Source organism: Heterocephalus glaber, unplaced genomic scaffold, assembly GCF_053883595.1.
Source record: "Heterocephalus glaber isolate CG9 unplaced genomic scaffold, H.glaber_assembly_v1.0 deba00001724, whole genome shotgun sequence".
Lineage (NCBI taxonomy): Eukaryota > Metazoa > Chordata > Mammalia > Rodentia > Bathyergidae > Heterocephalus > Heterocephalus glaber.
This window is the reverse complement of record NW_028258435.1, coordinates 9,634,216-9,657,098: the sequence shown is the minus strand read 5'-3', so window position 1 is coordinate 9,657,098 and position 22,883 is coordinate 9,634,216. Positions and strand designations below refer to the sequence as shown.

General features: G+C 50.5%; 1 protein-coding gene across 2 annotated transcripts in view; it reads left to right on the top strand.

Annotated features, from left to right (window-relative positions):
* The first annotated feature begins 793 nt into the window (after positions 1-793).
* The window catches only part of Mboat2 (membrane bound glycerophospholipid O-acyltransferase 2), a 43,065-nt gene continuing 20,975 nt past the window's right edge, over positions 794-22,883 (top strand). The window contains exons 1-3 of one of the 2 annotated variants that reach the window (XM_087199641.1): positions 833-951; positions 9,100-9,181; positions 20,727-20,872. In XM_087199641.1, the coding sequence (XP_087055767.1) occupies positions 9,140-9,181; positions 20,727-20,872 (188 nt within the window). In that variant the 5' untranslated portion in view covers positions 833-951; positions 9,100-9,139. Of the gene's footprint in view, positions 952-9,099; positions 9,182-20,726; positions 20,873-22,883 lie in introns of both variants that reach the window. The other variant, XM_004868306.3, reaches the window with a different exon arrangement.

The window sequence follows — 22,883 nt, the reverse complement described above, 5'->3', positions numbered from 1 at the left end:
AGTGATGATGAGCTTTCTGGGTATCCCGCCCCCGCCCGCATTTCTCTTTGGGGCGCGAAAGGTTTCACTTTGCTAAGTTGGGGCACCCAGATGCCAACTGCTCTCAGAACGCCCCCAGCCTGCCCCCGAGGGTGTGCGGCGTGGACCCGGAATCGAGACCCCGAAATGGTCCAGTGGCGCAGGACCTGCAGGCGCACAGCTGGTCACACCCAGGACCCTGGCCCCTCCCCGGCGGGGGGGGGCTCCCCAGACCTCTGGCCCGCCCGGAGCGGCCGAGAGCGCGCTGAGTTTGGGCTGCGCTCAGCGAGAGCAGACAAAGGGACTCCGCTGGCCGCCTTCGGGTCCGCGGCGCTCCGGCGCTCGGCCCGGCCCGGCCCCGCCCCCAGCCCCTCGCTGCGCCCCCGCCCGCGCCCCTTGGTCGTGCGCGTCCTCGGAGCGGAGGGACACTCGGGGCGAGGGGGCGTGTCCCCATCCCCATTCCCGTCCCCGTCCCCGCCCGGGAGCGAGCCTGCCCGGCCGGGTTCGGACAGTAAGAGACGCGTGGGGCCGCGCTTCGGCCCCTCGCTCGGGTCTTCGGCATGGGGGCGGGGCTCGGCGCAGCCGGCGGCCTCCGATTGGCTGTGGATATCGGGGCGCCGCTCCGTGATTGGGCCGCAGTGCTGTCTGGCGCGTGGGCGCGCGAGGTGGGGAGGGGGCGCTGGAAGCTGCTGGAAGTCGAGGGGCGGGGGCAGCCGCGGGGGAGGAGCGGGGGGCGGGGTCAGATCCGCCCCGCCCCCGCCCCGCCCCGCCCCGCGCCGAGCTCCGACCGCGGGCGGCCCAGGGGCGGGCGCGCCGCTGCATCCCCATCCTCGCGTCGCCGGGCGCAGCGCGAGCGCCATGGCCACCTCGAGCACCACGGGCTCCACCCTGCTGCAGCCGCTCAGCAACGCCGTGCAGCTGCCCATCGACCAGGTACTGCCCGGCGCTGCGGCGCGACAGCCCTGCCGGCCTCGGGGCCACCGCCCGGGCGGGTGGGGGCTGGGCGGCCGTGCGGGACGCCGGCTCCGGGGGCGCGAGCCTGGCATTGTCCCCGCGGCGCCCCGTGTCCATTGGGCGGCGCCGGCGACCGCCCGGAACCGACGTGCGCGCGGGCGTGCTGTCCTGCCCCGCGACGGGGTCGGACGGACGCTCCCCGATGCCCAGGAGAGCTGCGGGCCTGGGGTCAAGGGTCCCAGAGACGCGTTCGAGGGGCTGCGGAGGTGCCGCACGGGGGGACAGTTGGTATCCCCAAGAGACCGGGGAGGGGGCAGAGCTGAGGAGGAAAAGTGGAGGGGAGTTCATGATCCCAGGATGTGGGGCCCCTGAAGTTGCCCTATGTGGACGGGAGCTGCCACGCTGCCCCCTGCCCCGTCCCCATCAGAAAGCATTTGATACCGCCGGTGGTGGGGGGAGAATCTCAGTGAGGCCACTCGAGTCTGATTGCTTAGTGGGCCTCAGGGTGGCCGGGGATGGGAAAGCAGCGCCATTGTTACTCCGAAAAGAAAGTTTGCAAGTGTTTTGTCCAGAGTGAGGCTTCAGGGAAGCTGTTGCCAGGCTGTGGAGGTAGCTGCCCTTACCCCAGGCTGGAGGGAATTGACTTTGACAGTTGGGCTTAGCCTTGTGGAAGGTACACCTGGGGTGCAAATTCTGCCTGTGTGTAGGGACAGTGGCCACTGTCTTAGCTGGACTCTGTAGTCTTCGGGGACTTTGCTTAGGATGCAGGATTCCTCGGTGTCCACACTGCGCTCCGTGGAAAGGACGTGGGAACATATTTACAATTCATAGCTTATTAACTCTTCTGTGCTTTACTGTTTTAAATAAAATAGACCCGAGTGTGCTGAAAGAGTATTTTAAAAGACTTGTGCCTGCTGTGCCAATGTCTTCCATGCTCAGAGTTCAGGGGTGACTCTTGGATAATAGTGGAGGACCTACCCCACAACGTGTTTCGTGTAAGTAGGTTGAAGCTCCAGTGGTAACAATTACTCCCGTGTTTCATGAAATGGGCCTCTCTGTGTATTAGGAAGTTGATCAGGACCTAAGGATCTGGGGGCTTCTCAGCCCCTAGAGGACTCACCGCTTTCCAAACTGCAGAGCAGCTCTGACCTTTGAATGTATTACACCTCCAGCTTAAATAGGTTGCTGCCAGTGTGTGGCCACTGGGGGATGGGGTCTGTTGAAAAATTTTCTTGCTAATGAGAAGCAAAGGAGACACAGGCTTAGGCTTTCACATTTCTTGTAGGGAAACAGGTTATGTTTCCTTCTTACCCTACTTTCTCTTTCTGCCCCTCCCTACTATGGTGAAATTTTTTATAGGCTGATCTCTGGGCATTTATATAATGCCTATCATTCAAAATTGATTTAATGTTAGTGAACTAATTTACATATCTCAGCAATCTAGAGAAAGTTCTTTTCTGTATTTGAAATAAGTAGGAGAATCAGGGGAAGTTGACAGAACTTGAAATCCTTTTGACTTTCCTGTTTTATTTGCTGCAGGTCTTAATGTAGTGTCTTGGACAATTTTCATTTTGCTGGAACTACCCTAAATTTGGTTTTTGGTTTGTTTGTTTGTTTGTTTGTTTTGAGACAGAGTCTCACTGTGTAGCTCAGGCCAGCCTCAAATTTGTAGTGACACTCCTGCCTCAGCCTCCTGAGTGCTGGGCTTAGAGGCGTGCCTACCACACCTGCCTTGTGATTGTTGTAAATTTCTATAGCTGTGTACAGCCATATGCTTGTGTGGCCATTTGTAAAGTGCTTTGTGTTGCTTCCTCTGCTCTAAGGAAGTCTTAAGATTGTGGGGTTAGTGACACACAAGCCTTACTTTTTCATAGTCATAAGAAACAATTTCTTTGAAGCTCCAGAGAACCTTTTTATGGATGCTGCTTTAGAAAGATGAAAAACTCGGGCTGTAAAACGTGATGAGTGGTCATTTAGCTGCTATCTTTAAATCAAGCAAACCAGAAAACTTATAACTTGTAAATAATTGAGTCAAGTTAAGAGAAAACCTAAGAACTGGTTGTAATCGAATAGTGTGATTCAACAGGAAAAAGATGAATCCGGAAATGAAAGTGTAAAAAATATCACTTGTTAGTATGTTAATTTGGTATGTGCTAATTAACAATGTTTTGAAAATTTAGGGAATTATAAAAGCAGTCGTTTGATGTCAGGAAGAAAGGGCTTTAAGGCAATAAAAATAACTTTCTTTTTAAAAACTAGAGTGAGTGGGATTAGGAGATGGCAGAACTTGATGGTGTGGGGGCATTAGACGGTCCCCCGAGGGTCAGCCGGCAGAGGCTGGGGGTATACTCTTCACCCAGAGTTTCCTAGTGACCTTGAGGTAGCCAGAGCATTATTCAGTAGGCCTTAAATTCATTTAGTTATTCTCTTTTTCTTTTGTTTGTTTGGTTTTGTAATGAGGCAGGGTCTGTCTATGCTGGCCTTAAACTCACTATGGAGCCCAAGCTGGCCTGGAACTCTTGGTGATCCTCCTGCCTCAACCTCCTGTGTGCTGGGATCACAGGCATGTGCCACCACACCCAGCGGAGATCAGTAGGCCTTAAATTTAAATAAAAATATAAAATCTAGAGTCAAGCAAGGTTTGGTGATACTTTCAGATAGGAAAGATCCAGCCTCTGATGTTTCCTCTCCTTCTAGGTCTTGCTTTCCTGGCGACTTTATTTCAGGGATGATGTTTCCTAGGCAGGAACTTTTAAAGGAACATGGAGAGTCAGTTTTGAGTAAGGACTTGGATGAAGTGAGAGCTTAGATATGTAGCCAGGCGTGGTTGTGCATGCCCATAATCAGGGGGCTGAGGCAGGAAGATGCAAGTTAGAGCTCAGCCTGAGCAACTTAGTAGTTTAGTGAAACCTGATCCCAAGACAAAAAATTTAAAAATGGGCTGGGGATGTAGCTCAGTGTGAATGAAGGCCCTGGGTTCAATCCCCAGTACAGCCAAAAAAGAGAGAGAAAGAAAGACACACACAGAGAGAGAGAGAGAGAGAGAGAGAGAGAGAGAGAGAGGAATAGATGTGTAGTCTAGAAGATGTCAGAATATTAGATATTACTGGGCATAATTATGTTGTTATACATTGCTGCTAGGGGAGGTTTTAAGACTCCCAAGCGAGTACTGAAGTGGAACAAGGAATGTGTAGGTGTTCCAGATCAGCCTATTTTGTTTGTTTGTTTGTTTGTTTGAGTCAGGGTGTCACTGTGTAATTCAGGCTGGCCTTGAACTCACTGTGCAGCCCGGGCTGGCCTGGAACTGGTGGGCAGTGCCAGCATGAGGAGGCTGAAATCCAGCCCTTCTTCCCTCCCTGTCCGCCACACCTGCAAGCCGGGTCTTTCCCAGTCTCATCTGTGCCACGCCTCTGCCTCCGCCGGGGCACCCCGGTCTGGCCCTCCCAGCGTGTGCTGTGTGCCTGGTGTTTCGGCCTCTGTTGTGGTGCTGGTAGGAGACAGATCGCACCGGGTGATGATGGAGCCATGAAGGGCCACTCTCCGAGACAGGGGTAGTTTGGGGAGACCAGCAGGGCCCAGGACAGTCACCTGCTGTCAACTGCACGGAGCCCCAGATGGCAGGGACCGATGGCTGCAGGGACCTGGTGCCAGGGCAGCACCTGCCTGCCCTCTGTCTGTGTCTCCTGCTCAGGGCACAGAGGAGAGCAGAGTAGGTGGGGGTATCTGATTCTCTTCGGGCTGTGTGATCTCAGTGAGGGCAGATAGCACCCTTGTTTCTGTACCTCGTGACACAGGCAGCAGTCATCTCATCAGCCCCTCGTGCACTTTCCTCTTCTCTCTCCTCTGTCAAACATTTAAAAGAACAGCGTAGCCTGGTATGGTGGCACACATCTGTGATCCCAGCACTCGGGAGGCTGAGGCAGGAGGGTCACCGAGAGCTCCATGCCGACCTGGGCTACATAATGAGACCTAGTCTCAAAAAAAAACCAACCCTTGGGGTGGTTATGAAAAACACACATTCCAGTTTCTGGGTGAGGGCCAGGAAGCCTGCGTTCTGCCGGAGCTTCTCCTCACTGCCTGGCCACCCACCACCATCATGCCTGACCTGGGCCAAATACTTCAGGTCTTCATCTTATTAAAGGTTACAAAAATGTGACAGGGCTGGGGAGGTAGCTCGAGCCAAAGTGCTTGCCTAGCACATGTGAAGCCCAGGGTTTAATTCCCCAGCACCACAGAAAAAAGGTGATTTTTTTTTTTTTCCGGTACTTGGGATCGAACTCAGGACCTTGTGCTTTCGAGGCAGGCAGTGGGACCACTAAGCTAAATCCCTGGCCCCAAAAGATGATTTTTTAAAAATGTTTACATTTAACAAAATACAATGTATAATCAAAATATACAATGTGTGTTTAAATTAAAATCAAATTACAGTGAAAGATGCATGGCCACGAATGTCCTTCAAAATATTCCCCTTGTTTTGAACACACTCATCCCATCCTCTCTGCCATTTTCTGCGACAGCTCTAGAGTCCTCTTTTCTGAGGGTCTTTATTAGGTGTGATCAAAAATAAGGTGAACACTGCTGCTGAGAGCCATCCAGCAGAAAGGCACCTCATAAAGACAGGATGCTGTGTCCTCATCCACCTTAGTCACTGGATCTGGCACCATGTGACCCCTGGCTTTTCCCCAAGGTCTAAATGACCACAAAAGGGACACGTTTTGAATCCATTCAGGACCTCAAGACAGCCAGGACAGCGCAGCTAAAGACCCTCAGGAAAGAGGACTCCAGAGCTGCTGCAGAAAGTGGCCAGGACGATGGGATGAGGGTGTTCAAAGCAAGGGGAGGACTTTGATGGAATTCATGACAGTGGTCTTTTACTGAAATAAAAATTTTAAATGTGAACACTGACTGTGTTTCGATCACACCCCTAATGTGTAACCTGGCAGCACCTTGCAGCGTCACGGGATTCAGGGAAATGCAGCCAAAGCAGAATGTGTTCCAGCTGCATCATACCCTCCTCTCACCGAATGCTGCCCTCTGCTTTTGCGACAGCTCCCCCACGTGTGGAGAATGCTGCCAGTCTAGACTTGGGATGCTTCCTACTGCCCCGTGCCAGCCCTGTGGGGCCCCTGCTTCCCAAGCTCCCTGGGGAAACATGGTAGGGGGTGGGGGCGTCGTGCCCCTCATGGCACTGGTTTTGTGCACACAGGTGTGCAGGCTGCACCTGGTGTGGGCGTGTCACCTGCAGCTTCGGCCAACCTGCATGTCCCCTGCTCAGTCCCGCATCCCCTGTGCTGGAACCTGGAGCCCTCTGTGCCTCGCAACTTGTTCAGTTCTCGGCCAGAGCCTGCGCCTCCCCAGAGAGCTTTCTAAGATGCTCCCTCTCCTCTCCCATTCCTGGCCTCCTAGTTTGGGCCTCTTGCTAGTGTGATATGTGTGTGCCTGGGACAGACACCTAGTCCAAGTGTGTGTAAGGCTTCAGCCTCAGGCTGTGCACATTTGAGGTGGGCTGAGAACTTGGGACCCCTTATTTATTTATTTAATTTGCTTACAGTCCTGGGTACCTGAACCCAGGGCCTTCACCCTGAGCTGTATCCCCTCCCCTTTTTATTTCTTATTTTGAGTTGGTCTCATTAAGTTGGCCAGGCTGGGCTCTCAAGCCTATGCTGTTCTGCTTGCTCTGCATCCCCTTCCTGAGCTTAGACTCCTTGGGACCTGCCCCTTTGGATCCCTCGGGGTGTCCCCGGTGTAGAGTGTTTGCAGGAAGCCACACTGAGGGACACAGCGTTGCCCCAGTCTGGTCGCTGGGTGCCCTGGCAAGGTGCCCTCCTGGAAGCGCAGGGCTCATCTCCAAGGTGGGGTACGCAGCAGGTCTGTGCTGGGCTGGGGTGGCGTGGTGGAGACGGTGTACTCAAAGGCCGGGCCGGGCTGTGGCTGGCATTGAACTCTCCCAGGCACTCACAGTCCTGCCTCAGCCTCCGGAGTGCAGGGATTACAAGTGTGCTGCTGCACCCAGCTCTGTGGTTGTTGATCTTAGAACCAGGGGGCCTCAAGGAGTCAGCCAGATGGAGGGGATGAGTCCCCTGGGGAGCCAGAGAGGCTGGGGTCCTCCTGGCCACCTCCCTTTGCTTCTGCCACCCACACCCTCCAGGACGGGAATCAGGCTGGGACTGGGGGCCTGGGAGACCCACTTTGCTGGTCGGGAGCCCCCCGTGGCCCCGCGGCCCCCTTTTGCGGCGGGCGTGTGCCTCTGGCAAGGGACCACGTGGCAAACGTCCGTGGGGGAGAAGCCTGGCCCAGAGTCCACTGCTGACCCTGTCGCCTTCATGGGTGCTGGGTGGACTGGGGGCGGGGACTGATTTCCTGAGAGATGAAGATGATGTGAGCAAGGCACGTGATCGTCTCAGCTGAAGGTCTGCTGGCTGGGCCCGGAGGCTTTGTCCAGACAGAAGCCGCCTCCCTGACTGCATGGGCAGTGTCAGCATCCTGCTATGCCCCTGTGGGCCTTGAGGGCTTCCGCCCCCCTCCAGCTGGGGCGAGCCTGGCACTCGGCTTCGGCCTGACTGTCTTGACCGCAGGCCAGCACACAGGCGCAGGTGAGCCTCGTCCCAGTGGGCTAGGCCCGGTCACAGGCCTCCAGCCAGCCAGCCTGGCTTGGGGACTCCCCATTTGCTTCACACCCCCATGGGGTGTTTTCATCTCTTGGAGCTTTTCTGTGCCGGACTGGCTGGTCTGTAATGCTCATTCTTGTTTTTGTACGACAGTCTCGCTGTACAGTTCAGGCTGGCCTTGAACTCACTGTGGGCCCAGCTGGCCTCGAACCTGTGCTGGGATGACAGGTGTATGCCACCACATCCGGCAGACTGGCTGTTTGGAGAGGTTAGAGGTGTTGGATTACATGTATTTTTGTGTATATTTAAGTTGTTCAGTCACATGTATATTAAAATAAATAGCTCGGTGCTTATGCAAACAAACAAAACTTCTGACTGCTTTAATTTTCTCTTTGAGAGTAAATTATAGGCACAACTTCGATCCACACAGGAAGGAAGTTTGGGTGAAGTCTATCCTGTGGACTCTGGGTGGAGGGGCGCTGCCTTCTGCAAAGCCACCAGTCTACTGAGTGTTCAGTAAATACCGATTAAATAGATCGCATCTGATTTAAGTGTTAACTTTCAAGACAGATGTGTAGATGTGCAGTGAAGTTCCAGAAGTCAGCTCTTAGGGACTTGCCCAAGACTAGCTAAGCATGGTGGCACATGCCTGTAATCACCCTGACTTTGAGGCCAGCCTGTGCCCCATAGTGATTTCAAAACCCGCCTGGACTACATAGCAAGACCCTGTCTCAAAACACCAAAAACAGGAAGAAAAAACAATCTTCCTGAGACTAATGATAAGCGTCACCAGTAAACCATGGATGTCTGTTTATAGTGGGCACTGCCTGGCTGGCAGGTCATGGGGGTTGCTGATGCAGCGTCCTCCCTCCCAGGCTTCAAGACAGGGCAGCAGGGGGAACACACAGCACGCAGGATGGGAAGTGGGTCTTGGGTATGAAGCCAGCTCCCACCTGCTCTGAAGGCTGGGAAGGGCTTGGCTAGTGCAGCCAGGGCTGAATCCTCAGCGGAGACTGGAGATCGGCGTTTTATTTTAATTTCTGTTTGCAGATCGCACTCGCCATGGGGCGTTGATCCATATACACAACACATCTTGTTCTCTTTATCTCCCCTTCTCCACCCTCCATTTCTTGGTCAGAAATTGGGATTTTTAGGGCTGGGGATGTAGCTCAGTGGCACCACAGCTGCCTTGCAAACGCAAGGTCCTGAGTTCAATCCCCGGTACCAAAAAAATTAAGTAAATAAATTGGGATTTTTAATACATCCAAATGTGACTTTTCAGATTTTACAAAAAATCTCAGGTTTTCTCTTTGAGTCTGCATCTCCCAGGAGCCACGCTGCTATTTGCAGGCTGCTGAACAGTGCTTGGTTGAAAGCACACTGCTCAGCTCTGAGACTTCGAACCTTGACAGCCAGACTAGGACTGGAGCAGAGCAAGCACCCCTGCAGAAGACTCAGGAGCTCTGCCAAACAACAGCTGCGGATGCATTTCTTTCATTTGTTTGTTTGTTTGAGACAGGCTCTGCTGTGTGGTTTAGGCTGACCTTGAACTCACTGGGATGCTCCTGCCTCAGCCTCCCGAGCAAGCGCTGGAATCACAGGCAAGTGCCACCACACCCAGCTGAAGATGCTTTTCTTATTTTTCATCTTGTAGTTATTTCATTGTTAAGTTGGCCAGAAAATGTCTCAAGTTCAGACAACAATCTGACCGGTTGTTTCCATTTGGAGGTGGTCACACTTGGACCTGACCCCGAGAGCTGACCCCACACAGTGTGAGGCTGGACTTGCATGCTGCTATTTTTGCAGCCCCGGCTCTAAGCACAGACTTGCCTGCGTTATTAAGGCTACTTACTGCACAGGGTGTGGGGTTAGATGAAGGAAGCTCGAGTGTGGGGAGCCAGGGCTGCTTGGAGAGGTCCTGAGGGTCTAAAAGCCTTGCCCACGTTCGGGGTCTCCGGTGCCAGGAATTTTGATTGGGGGCCAGAGTGGTTTATTGTGCAGTGACTCTCAGGCTCTGTTCGGGCTGACGTGTAATCTGCAGCGTGCTTTGTTCTGAGTGCTCACCACTCCTAATACAGGGCTGACAGCTGTTCCCTTGAGCACTGTCCCAAGAATAGAAGTGACAGGGATGTGTGGGGTCTGAGCGGATCCCGAGGTGTGGGCGGGGACAGCAAGGCGACTAGTATCTGAGATGAGGAAGGGTCCTGGTGCTGGTGCCATGGTCCCCAGGCTGCATTCTCCTGGTGGCTTGGAAAATATTGTGAAGCCGCATAACAACTTGGCATTGCTGTGCGTGAGCCACAGTGATGCATCATCAGAACTGAGCAGTGGGATTCTCGGCATTGCTGAATAGTGTGTTGGTTATTTATTTATCTATCTGATTTTGCAGCTCTGAGGATTGAACTCAGTGCCTTTGCACTGCTCTGTGTCCCCAGCCCGCTCTTTTTTTTTTTTTTTTTTTTCGGAGACTCATTACGTTGCTGTGTTGCCCAGGCTGGGCTTAAATTTGTGATCCTCCTGCCTCAGCCTCCCAGAGTGCTGGGAATATAGGCATGTGCCACCATGCCTAGATTGTTTGTTAAAAATTTTCATATGGATTGGGGGCGGGTGGATTTATTTCTAAGGATAGGAGGCTGAGGTGGCTAAGGAGCAGCTTGGGCAACCAGATCCCATCTCAAAAAAATAAAAACAACCAAAAAAACCACCAAGCACAGTTGTTGTTTTTTTTAAATAAGGAGAAGGGAATATAATTAATGGAGAAATATGAAGTCCCTGGAAGGCTTTTGGCATAGACTCAGAGTTTTACTCCACAGGACAATAAAGGAATCTCTATTCTTTTTAGGGAAATTCCTGGGTAGGAAACACTTGTAGATTAAGAAATCCTCCTTGGGATATTAAAGACACAGGACATCTGGGCCATTTCAGCAAAGACAAGGCTGACCAGAGAGGGCCAGAGGGCTTGCCTGAATTGTTCTCCTTTTTGTATTTTATCGAAAGGAGGGACCTCTAGAAAGTAGCAAAAATGTATAAAATGACTTTTCCTTATTTTGTCCCTAACTCCAGATTTGCTAAATGGGAGGTCGGGAGTAAAATGAAGGAGAGGGGCAGTAAGGCCAGTGGTCAGGCGGGGAGCACAGGCTTTGCTAGCAGATAAACCAATCTGTCCCTTCCTTCCCTCCCTCTCTCCCTCCCACCCACCCTCCCTCTTTCTTTCTTCCTTTCCTTTCCCTTCCCTTTCTTTCCCTTCCTTCCTTCTTTCTCTCTCTCTTTCTTTTTCTCTCTCTCTCTCCCTCTCTCCCCGTCTCCCTGCCTCTCTCTTTTTTTCCTTTCTCTTTCCCTCTTTCTCTCTTTCTCTCTCTCTTTCTTTCTTTCCTGTGTTTTTGAAATAGGTTCTCGCTGTGTAGCCCAGGCTGACAACAACCCTCCTACCTCAGCCTCTTGAGTACTGGATTACAAGCCTGCACCACTGCACCCAACCATGTTTCTTATTATACATGGTATTAGCATTATTTTCTCCTTCTGAAATTGAGATGGCTGAGCTAATTGTTTTGGTTTTAATGCTGGGATATATAAAATTTGCAAAGAAAGCATTTTCACTAAAAAAAGGCCATTTTCATGACTTACCTGAAAATAAAAATTAAATACAATTCTTAAAGCTTTTTTTTGTTTAAACTAAAAATTTTACAAATAAGAATATTATGAAATAACTGAATTTAAAATTTATTTATTTTGAGACAGGGTCTTGCTGTGCAGTTCAGGCTGGCTTTGAACTTAAGTGATCCTCCTGTCTCAGCCTCCTAAGTGCTAGAATTACAGGCATGTGCTACCACAGCTAGCTTAAAATAGCAAGCTTAAAAGACAGAAAACTACTCAGAAAAAAAACGTTTTAAAAATCTGTTTCTCTGCTGGTTGGGGTGTCATACTCTTATGAGTAATTCCAGCACTCTGGGAAGCTGAGGCAGGAGGATTCTAAGTTTGAACCCAGAGTGGGTTCAACTCAGCTAGACCTTGTCTCAAATAAAAAATAAAAAGGAGTGGGGATGTAGCTCAATGCAAAGGTCTTGAGTTCAATGCCCACTACCCCTAAAATCAAATCAAATCAAATCTGTTTCTTTGACTAAAATTAATTCTTTAGAAATTTATTTTCTCCCAAAAAGAGAATAGAAGGGAAAAAAGGAAACAAAGCTTTTATAAATGGGGAGCAGAAGAACTGAAGGGAGGAGAAAGGGAATGGGGAAAAAAAAGAATTAAGATGTTTTATATACAGGTACAAATTCCCTGTAATGAATGTGATCAATATGTATGACAAACATGCACTAATAAAAAATATAAAGTTTAAAAAGTTTATTTTCTCCCAGAATAAAAACAATGATTATTAAAATCTTATGCAGGGCCAGGGATGTGGCTCAGAAGCACTGTGCCTGTCTGGCAAGCACAAGGTCCTGAGTTCAATCCCCAATGCCGGGGAGAGGGGTAGAATCTTGTGCTCCCCACACTACTTTAAAAAAGGCAATAATATCCTTTTCTATTTCCTGCTAACATTATCAGGTTTTATTTTGTTTTTTGTTTCTTTGTGTTGTTTTTTGAGACAAGGTCTCACTGTGTAGTTCAGGCTGGCCTTGAACTTGTGGAGATCCTCCTGCCTCAGTCTCCTGCAGAGACCTGGGATTATAGCTGGGTGTGCCACTACGCCTAGCTTCACTATCAGTTTTTAAAGGTTCCACACTGTGTCCTAGAGTAAGTAATTTATAAAGGCAAAGTGAGACTGTTACTACATGCCGACTCAGAAGCGCAACATGCTTTGCAGTATGTTTGTATTCACTGGGGTGCACACGACATGGAGTGACAGCCCACTGCAGGCATCAGTGCTGGCCTAGGCCTGGTCACAGCAGGGCTGCCAGTGCGCCAGCGTGACGAGGCCTGCGCAGCGACATCCAAGACCCCAGCGCCCTTGGCCCGGTGGTGGCAGTCACTCGCCAGTGTCTTCCGACTCCATCCTAGTCTGAGTGGTCGGTCGTCTGGGGCGTGACTGCCGGTACACACAGGCCTGGACCCAGCGCAGAGCTCCAGTCTCAGAGTAGTGGGGAGGTGGCCAGAGCCCAGGTCCTGCTGTGCCCACTCCCTGGCCCCTCATGGGACAAATGCACTTCGCTCTGAGAAAGCTAATCAGACCCCAGTGTGTCCAACACAGGAGTGCTGCCCCGGGCTTGGGAGGCCTCCGCTGGCGGCATCACCCTCATCTGGAAGCCAGCCGGCAGGTGACCCCTGCCTGGTCACCGTGAACTGCATGCGGGACGGTGTGCGTGGAACCGCGCTCGGGACACAGGATGCTGTCTCCGAGGGCGCCCCTGAGAGGAGCTGGAGAGCCCCGGGGCTGTCCCCGCTCCAGTGTGCTTCGCTTGCACTCCAGAGAGGGCCTGTCCCAAAGGACTTCACTGTCTCCGCTGACCCTGATTTCTCCGCTTTGTCATTACTTTTTAGTGAAAGGAGTTCGGTATTCACGTTTGTGAATTACCCTTACCCGAGAAGAGAAACAGTCAAATGTGGATCCAAGGATAGAGGCAAGGTGTGCGCCACTTTGTCTCACCTGGTTGTGCGTGTAAGGAAACTGCTGTAACTAGGTACTGTTGCTAGAAACCCCGTGGGCCGGGCATGGTGGTTCATGCCTGTAATCCCAGCACTCAGTCAGAAGAGGAAACGTCCTGATCATTTTCAGTTTAAGTATCTGCAAATACCTTCCTGAACTTTAAGTGAACAGTAGTCTTCTCTTATAACCCAAGGCCCTGCAATGCTGGAATAGTTCTCTTGCTGATTTTTATTTCTTAAAGATTCTTAGGGTCTTCTGTTTATCTCTGATATTAAATCTCACATTATTCTGTCTGTGTGGATCCTTGGGAAATTCTTTCAGTGCAGAGACTTAGGTCTGGAATTATTTCTTTGATATATTCTCTCTCTCCCTCCCCTTTCTGTCCCTCCTACCCCGGAACTCACTGTTGCTTCGGTATTGGACTTTTGAGTGAATTCTGTCATGCTAGCCATGTGTTTGGGAGGCTTCTCCCAACTTTTCTTTGCAACCCGTGTGTGTTGTATTCTCCAAAAAAATGGTCCTAGCAGTATTTCCAGTCCCTTGTGCTCTCCTAACAAGAGGTGGAATTCATATCCTTCTCCTTAAAGCTGGACAGGTCAGGGCTGCTCCAGGAAACAGAACGGTGTTGGAAGTGATGTTGGCTCACCTCTGAGGCCAGGTCATTCAAAGGATACAGCTTTCCTCAGGAGGCTGAGGCGGGAAGATCATCATGAGATTGAGGCCAGGTTGGGCTACATAGTGAGTGCAAGGCTAGATCATGAGACCCTGTTTTAAAAAAACAAACAAACCAGAAATAATAATAAAAAAATAAAAGGATACAACCTCCATCTGAATGTGGCTGTGTTCCTGTCTCTCTTGTTCCCAGAATGCCTGGATTCCCTTGTGAGGGAGCCACATACGGTGTTTGGTCCCACACTCCTGGGTGAGGTCTCAGATGAGACCGCCTCTCCTGACGGACACGTGAATGACCAAGCCAGGCTCTGGCCGATCCCAAGTAGGGTGCCCAGGAGCTGTCCCTATTGAACTCCCCCAAATGGAAGATTTAAGGACAAAAGAAATGTTGCTGTTTTGAGATACTAAGTTCAAGGGTCTTGTTATGTGGTTCAGGCTGGCCTCGAACTCATGGCGATCCTGCCTCAGCCTCCCAAGTGCTGACCCTACAGGCATGCACCACCATGCCTGGCCAGAGTTCTCATTTTGGCAATCACATATTTTTTAAAAAATTGTTAAAATTTAATATTTTTGGATACAAGTTCTCATTATGTGGCCCCAGCTGACCTTAAACTCCCAGCGATCCTCCTGTCTCAGCCTCCAGAATGCTGAGGTTACAGGCGTGCACCACCACACCCGACTTGAAGTTTAACACTGTGGAACAGTGTTCAGAGCTTTGGTCTGATGGGCTTGGCAAACGCTTGCCCTGTGCAGCCCATGTTCTTTAAGCCTCGTGGAGGTGAGCATGGTCCACAGAGCGAGCAGGAGCCAGTGCTGGGTGGTGGGCTGAGCCTGGCAGGAGTGTGGTTAGATCTAGATATCCTACCAAACCAGTGGCATTTAAACCGTGAACTTCTGATGGGTTGACGTCTCCCTGTGTTCTGGTCTTGCGCACGCCTGCTATGTGGCTGCCTGTGCTCACACTCGTGACCCTGCGGGCCCGCTGCTCTCTGTCTTGGCCTAGTTCTGGAGTTTACAGACAGCCAGAGCGCTGGTGGGGAGAGTGGGGACTGCATGTTCGGCAGAGCAGAGCTGGTGGCTGGTCCTGGCTCACTGTTGGTCTCTGGGCCCTGGCTTTGCCTTCCAGTCTGCAGACGCGGCTGTCCCGGTGCCCGGAGCTGGGGTGGTGAGGCACCAGGGCGGCCCCCGTGTCTCCACAGCCCAGCCCCATGCGTGTCCTGAAGTCCAGGCCACCTGACCTTGCAGGGCTCAGGAGTGTCCTCACTGTACCGCAGGCCCTGCCTGTCTGCGCCCCCCCCCCCCCCCGCTCTGTAGGGCCCATTAGGTTAGGCAGGACGGAGACCCTGCTGGCCCAGGGAGCTGAGCAGGATGTCCCCGAGGTGGGCGGCTCAGCGGTGTCTTTCCTGCCATTGGTCCGGGCAGCAGGGGCGCCGAGTGTCACTTCCTCCATCAAGTGTGACCGGCCTGGCTGCTCCTGGGCTTGGTCACCTGGCTGAGGCGGTGCTGGCCAGGTCTTCCACACCCCAGCTGTGGGGTCCTCGCTGCTCTGCCAGGAAGAAGGGCAAACTGAGGTGCTTGCAGAAAGTGGATGCGCCTCAAGTGTGCCCAGCGTGCTACGGGAGGAAACTCATGGGTGAGCTTGCACAGCGTCCGGTTTCTCACACGAGCACCCCTAGCATAAAGGGAGAGTAGCGTGCAAGATCGAGGACTCGGGCAGCGGAGCAGAAGGAAGGGGATGAGCAGGTTCGGTGTCCCTGTCACAAAGCCCTGCAGAGTGCGTGGAGGCCCAGAGCAGGGCCGAGAGCGGTCATGTGTGTGCTGCGGCCTGGGCAGCTGAGGCTCAGGGGGACGTGGGACAGTGACCTCATTTGGGACACACTCGAGAGCAGCTCTGATGTGACAAGGCAAAATCAAGGAAGATACCACCTGAAGTGCTCTGCCGGAGCAGCGGGCAGAGCATGGGGAAGGGAGGGGCCGCGGGCTGTGGGAAGCAGGGGTGTGGAAGGCGCACTTCGTGGGGTAGGCTTTGTAGCATGTTGGACTTGGAAGTAGGAATGTGTAAGCCAGCCCGGTGTGGTGGTGCATGCCTGTGATCCCAGCACAACGGAGGCTGAGGCAGGAGGATCGCCTGGAGTTCAAAGCCAGCCTGGGCCAAATAATGAATTTTTATGAAGAAGAGGAAAGAGTTCATTAAGGGTTGTTTTGATAGCGTGGCCAAGGAGACATTATATAATTCTTGGCTTTTGTTTGAACATTGAAAACCCATTACTGGATGAGGACTGCATCTAATGTTTTGTTGCCAGCTTTTTTACAAAGGGTTGCATTTGAAGTAAGAATCACTCCTCTTACCCGGTGTCTCAGTGAAAGTATTTAAGTAAGGTAAACTTCTTGTTCACTCCGTCTTTTTTTTCCATTTATATTTAGAACTTTTTTAGTATATGTGCTGCCGAAGCGAGCACTATACTTAGAACTTTTTTTTTTGGCATCTTCTTAATGGCTTTTAACATTTTGAGCATGTAATAAGTTCCTAAGCAGTTCTGTTTCTAAAGTCTAGGTACTAGAGGGGCTCGTGGTGACTTTAAGAAAACTCTGGATGTATACTTTTTTTTTTTTTGGTACTGGGGATCGAACTTGGGTCCTTGTACCTGCAAGACAGGTGGCGGAACCACTGAGCTAAATCCCCAGCCCTGGATGGATACTTTTGACTTGAGAAATTGCTGTGTTGAGTGCCAGACCTCCCTGTCTTTCTTTACTTTTGTGCTGCACTGGTGTCCAAATGAACTGGGCAGAGGCGAAGAGGCGCCTGGAAGCGGAGTCCGCCACAGGGTTTCCTCAGTGACTGGCTTGTGGTAGGAAAGAGGATTATTGGCCTTCAGGTTTGGGGGTTACCTGCTGGGACCGGGACCTGTTTTGTACCCTAGAAGACAAGTAGGGTCAGTTCCTTGAAAGACCCCTCCACGTGGCTCGAGGCAGGATTTTTATTACAGCAACTGATACAGTGTAAGAGCCTTAGAAGGTCACTTTCTTGGTGACCACTGTGGGCGGACAGCACATTCCCGCCCTCGAGGGCCCTGAGTCTCCCTGTTGCTGCTCATCCGATGCCTTCGGAGATGATCGCTCCAGGGACCTCGGCAGTGATCAAGGTCATTTCGTTTCCTGGTTTTATAACGTCCCCAGCCAAGAAGGCTTATCGCTGCTTTGGGAACTTCGATGTTCTTTGTATTCCCCTCAGTGGGCCTGGAGATGCTCACAGTTTTTTTGAATGGCATTGTGCGCTGCGTTCTGTGCCATGGAGATGAGCGTCCTAGTTCTAGAAGGAAACCACAGCAGTCCTCTAAAGTATCTGTGGCCAGGAACGAGGACCCTATGGCTCACCACTGTAGGCTACACTTGATGTGTTCAGACTTGAAAATTTTGGCAGTCTTACAGGCATGCTGTGTGATGGTGTCTTATTTGAGTTTAACTTTTGTTTACTTTCTCATAATGATTTATTTATTTATTTATTTATTTGCAGTACTGGGGATTGAACCCAGGACCCGAGCTCCATCCCCATCCCATTTTTTATTTTTTATTTTGAGACAGGGTCTCACTAAGTTGCTAAGTAGTCTAGGCTGTGCTCGAACTTGCATCCTCCTGCCTCAGCCTCCCAGAGTGCTGGGATTACAGGCATGCATTGCCATGCCCAGCTTCATAAGGATTTTATCATGGTTCCACTTTTTGCCTTTGAGTCCCAAAGACCCTGCTTGACTCTGAGGTCAGTCTGTCAGCAGTGCTCTGTGGCAGAGTGTGTGGATTGCTGGAACGCTTGTTTGCCTAAGAGCTGCATGTGAGTTTTGCCCCGAGGAAGTTTTTCAAAGGCCCTATGTCAGAAGTGAGGAATGAAATATTCCGGGCACTGAGGGCCCAGGAGTCTGTTTCTGACTAGTGTCCCGGTGATTATTATGCAGCCTGCCTCCACAGAAGGAAGGAGCGTGGCCGGAGGCTGAGCGAGTGTGGGCAGGGCCGTGAGTGCTCATGACCTCTGGCCTTGGCTGCCACCTGCCCCTTCCACGCCCCTCCCCTCCTGGGGTCTGCAGGCCCGGCTGGTCACCTGGAGGGAGAGGAGAGCTCGCCCGAAGTCCCCTTGCATTACCAGGTCGAAGCTCTGCATTCTGCATTCCGCTGGTAGAGATTTGGGAGAAGCACTGATTCGGGGGCTGCTTTTAAGGTTATCTTATTTATGCTTTTTACATTACTGGGGATCAAACCCAAGCTGCCCACCACCGAGCTGTGTCCTCAGCCCTTCTTACCTCAGATTTTATCTTTACTTTTGAAACAGGGTCTCAATAAATTGCCCAGATAATATGTGAATCTGCCATCCTCCTGCCTCAGCCTCCCTGTGTGCCGGATTACAGGCCTGTGCTACACCCAGCTAGGGCTGCTTTTATCGATTTGTTGAGGATGGTAATAAGTTTTTTTTTTTTTTTTAATAGTTTTGAGCTGTCTTGATATTTAAGTGGTTCTACAAGTTAGTTACTGGTGTGTGATAGAAGGCCTAGCTCCAATGGAGAGATCATTAACAAACTGGCGTGGAGCTTGTTTCAGTTTCTATGTTTCTTTCATGAAAGGGAGAAAAATTTTGAAACAGTAGATGAGATATACTAATGTCCAAAATTAAAAGGAACAGGTGAAATGAATGTTCAAAATATATTTTATTCAACGAGTGTATTCAAAATACTTTAACACTGTATTTCCCCCAAAATTAGACTGGGTCTTAAATTTTGCTCCAATAGATGCAATAGGGCTTATTTTCAGAGGATGTCTTATTTTTTCACTTGCGACAATCTACGTGTTTTCATATATAAGAGTCTACATTTATTCGATGCACTCATGTCATCTTCTAGAGCATCATCATAGCTCTCCAAACCCCGAGTTCCATCCTAGTTTCTTGCGACTGCATCTCCTGTAGAACCGCTGGCCCCAGTCTCTTGTGTCCAGCAGCAGAGCTCTCCTTAGATGGGCACCTCCTGTCTTGCGTGGGGTGCACCGGCAACACAGCCATCAGGGATTTCATCCTACAAACTCTTCACCCAAGTCATGACCTCTTGTAGGCTGGCTTCATAGAGTTTCCATTAAATCAAGTGTTATTTGAAGGCATATGCGACAGGAGTGACAGCAAAAATGATGACAGTTAAGAATGATGGTCCAGGGCCGGGGATTTAGCTCAGTGGTTCCACTGCCTGCCTCACAAGCGCAAAGTCCCCAGTTTGATCCCCAGTACCAAAAAAAAAAATGATGGTCCACACAAAAACTGAAAAATTCCAGGCATCAAAATTCAGAAAATGTTTCTTTATTTCACACAAGTGCTTAAATGGGTCTAATACAACACACAGCATACTGGACCCTGAAGACTCACATAGACACAGGGGCATCTGTCAGTTGTCGGTGTGACATTACTCGTTTGTCGTCTGGGCTCCGATGGGTCACTCGGCAGTGAGGCTCGAGCTCCGCTGTTCACACAGGCGTTTAGAGTCATCCAGAGGCGCCACCTGGGCATTTACAGTTCTTAATTATAATTTATATTATCATTTATTTCAAGTATTAGTGTCAATATTTACACTTAATTATATACAGTTAATTATATACTAATATTATTACTTTATAGTTCAATACAGCCGTGGTATGTTGCATACACAGTGTCTCTGTCGATCTTACCTGGGGCTTATTTTGGGGTAGGGCTTACATTCGGAGCATCCTGAAAAATCCTGCTAGGGCTTATTTTCCGGGCAGGTCTTCTTTGGGATGTGTGGTGCCGTCGTTTACATTCCCACCAACAGTGTAGAAGGGCTCCATTTTTTTTAAATAGACTTTTGGTCAGCAGAGGTTTGGATTCAGGATCTGGAGTGAGGCGAGCTCTCTCTTCTCGACCTGACAGGTGCCGATGTTGAGAGTGGATGGTCACAGAGACTCCAGGAGGCCCTCTGAGTCAGAGCCCTGACGGCTTGCTGTCCAGGTGCAGGCAGAGACGGGGCGGGGGGGGGGGGGCAGGAGAGCAGCTCCTGGGTGCTGACAGAAACCTGCAGGGTGGAACCACTGCTCCCGCTGCAGGCCGCTGTCACCTGTTTTGTGACCTTGCCCTCCGGCGGTCCTGTGAGGTCCAGAGCACTCACATCACACTTCCAGAGGGCCACACTTGACCGAACTTTCTTCTGCATGGCTTTTGTGGTGGTGGTGGTTGTTAGGTTCTAAATTACCCTGGGCAAATAAAAATAAGAAAAAGGGAGGGGTGGGGCGGAGATGGAGAAAGAAAGAAAACACATTACCCTGGGCTGGTGCTGGGACTCACCATTTTTGGATTTCTTATGTGTTTTCCATCACAGCTGCTCTAAATTTTTGTTAAATTAAGAGATACTTGAAAGAAGGCATCAAGGTATTTGAAAGTTCCTGAGCTATACGAAGCTAAGTAGATGTGTTTCGTTACTGATATCAAGAACACTAACCTGTCCAGTGTATATTTGCTTGTGTGGGGATTCCTTGCAGTACCTCTCACAGTGCGGGAGAAAGGCCTGAGGCTGGCCCTGCCCTGTGCGTCCCTGCGAGGGGCGTCCTCTGTCCCTTCAGACAGGCTTCCCTACCTAACCCAGGGTGCCAGAGGCTTCCATTGCTGCTTTGCCCCCCCACCCCCATGCCCCTCTGGGCTCTTCACTTGTCCCGGCCGCAGCAGCACAGGCCCAGGGCGAGTTGGCCACTGTTACTGTGCCTCTGCTCTGGTTTTGAAACTGGAAGATCTAAATTTTGTGTAACCGTAGTGGGGTGTGTGTGTGTGTGTGTCCTGAGAATTCAAATGTAACATCAAATGAGAACGTTCACGCCTGTTGCTAATACCCAGTTTTAATCTTTCTTTACAGGTCAACTTTGTAGTGTGTCAGCTGTTTGCCTTGTTCGCTGCCATTTGGTTCCGGACTTATCTACATTCCAGCAAAACTAGCTCTTTTATAAGACATGTAGTTGCCACCCTTCTGGGCCTTTATCTTGCATTTTTTTGCTTTGGATGGTAAGTAATCATTTTGGACATGTTTAAATGAAGACTTATTTGGATATATTTGAGAACTGAGTGTGTAGAAAGATATATTATGTAGCGTTTTATTCTTCAATTTACTTATTGCTCAAGGCCAATTTTAAAATATTTACTTTTAATACTAAAACAGGATGGGAGAGGGGCTCTCTGGTTTGGTCTTAGAGGTGATTCACTTGTTTATTATTAGTGTTCATTTTTATGAGTCCGTGTTTGCAGCACAGGAAGATCACACCCATGGGGGAGTTGGTCCACACATCTCAGTTCTTTTTACTTCCACTTCCCTCAGCATCTAGGGAGGAATTTATTTAAAATTTATGAAAAAGGACAGATAAAAGAAGGATATGTAAAGACATTTTAGCCTGCCCTGAGTTCTTTGCACCTATTTTGCAAATCTTGATTGCCAAGACATAAAAGATTTTATTTTAAATGGAGTTTTTGGGTAGGTGGTTGACCTTTGTGTGCTGGTTTGGCGATTTTTTTCCCTGGTACTGGGGAACGAACTCAGAACCTTGCGCTTGCGAGGCAGGCCCTGTGCCACTGAGCTGCATCCCGGGCCCAGGTTTTATTTTCTTTCCGTATGTAAGTATCGGTTAAGAGTCTGGCAAAGGCCATGGATAAAAGTGTTTTATCATTCTTTAGATTCTCCCATTAGTAAAGAAAGAAAGGGTTTGGTTCATTCTTAGTGGAGGACCTGGAGGGAAGAGCTCCGCCCTGGCAGCTTCAATTGGAGGGCGGGAGCCTGTGGGGCTCTGATAAGGCCTCTGTGTGCCTTGGTGGTATCTGATCTCTGAGGAGGGCTGGGACACACGCTGTTTCTTTCTGCAGTGCTGGGGATCAAGCCGGGGCCTCGCGGACGAGGCAAGCGCTGTCTCACTGAGTCACTGCCCAGCCCTACACCAGTGCTGCTGCTTCTTCTTCTTCTTTTGGTTTTTTAGACAGGGCCTTGCTCTGTAGTTTAGACTAGCCTTGAACTCTCTGTGTAGCCCAGGCTGGCCTCTTAACTAGTGGTGATCTTCCTACTTCAACCTCCCAAGACCTGGGATTGTAGCTGTGTGCCACCATGCTTGGCAAATGTTATCGACTTCTATTTGGTTTCAATCTTCTCTTAAACTATCTCCTGCAAGTTTGTTTTAATGGAGAGGTAACTTATAATTGTACCTTCTTTATTTAAATATCTTTCTCACATTATAGTCGTATGTGACTCCGAGGTCAGGCAGCTCTGGATCCAGGGGTGCCCTTCCCAGGCTGCTCTGTGCCGGGAGACCTGTTATTTCTTCCTTCCTAACTCCTCCTCTGTCCCAGGGCCGGGCAAACACACACACAGTGCAGACTTGAGGAGCTTGGATCAGATGTGTTTCCAGTTTCGAGTTTTCCAGACTTGGGAATATTTGCTTGGGCTTTGCCGGATGAATGTCTCTAATCCACAGTCTAGAAGGCTCTAACTTGGGTGCTGGCCGTTAATCATGCCCTGGGGATCCCCACGGGCAGTCTCTGGGATCCTTCTCGTTGCCAGTGTCTGTCCCAGAGCACGGAGGAGCCTGCTTCTTGTTGTCTCTGTGGCTGGTGCCCTTCCGGTGTCCAGTACAGAGGTTTCCAGGAAGTGGTCACCAGTGCCGGCTACAGTGCAATGGTGCAGGGCTTGCCTAGCAAGCCCAAGGCCCTGGGTTCAAGCCCCAGCACTGACCAAAAGAGGCCTTCAGGAAGGACGAGCTGAACAATCAGAACTTAACGTGTGGTCTCTCCTGTAAGAACTAACCTTGTACCTGCCTTTATTGTTGTTTGGATTCCAAGTAAAATGTGTTGTCTGAAAGTAAGTGGAAGTTGGGGCAGAGCAGTGTTTTATTGTCAGTGACCACGGAACACCTCGCCCTGCCCTCCCATGAGGGAGCAGCCGAGGGTAAGTGGGCACCTTCACGCTTCCTACCTGACTTTTACCTTATCAGTTGCAGTTGGGGGCTGAAGTGGCCACTCTGCTTTTCTGGTGCCT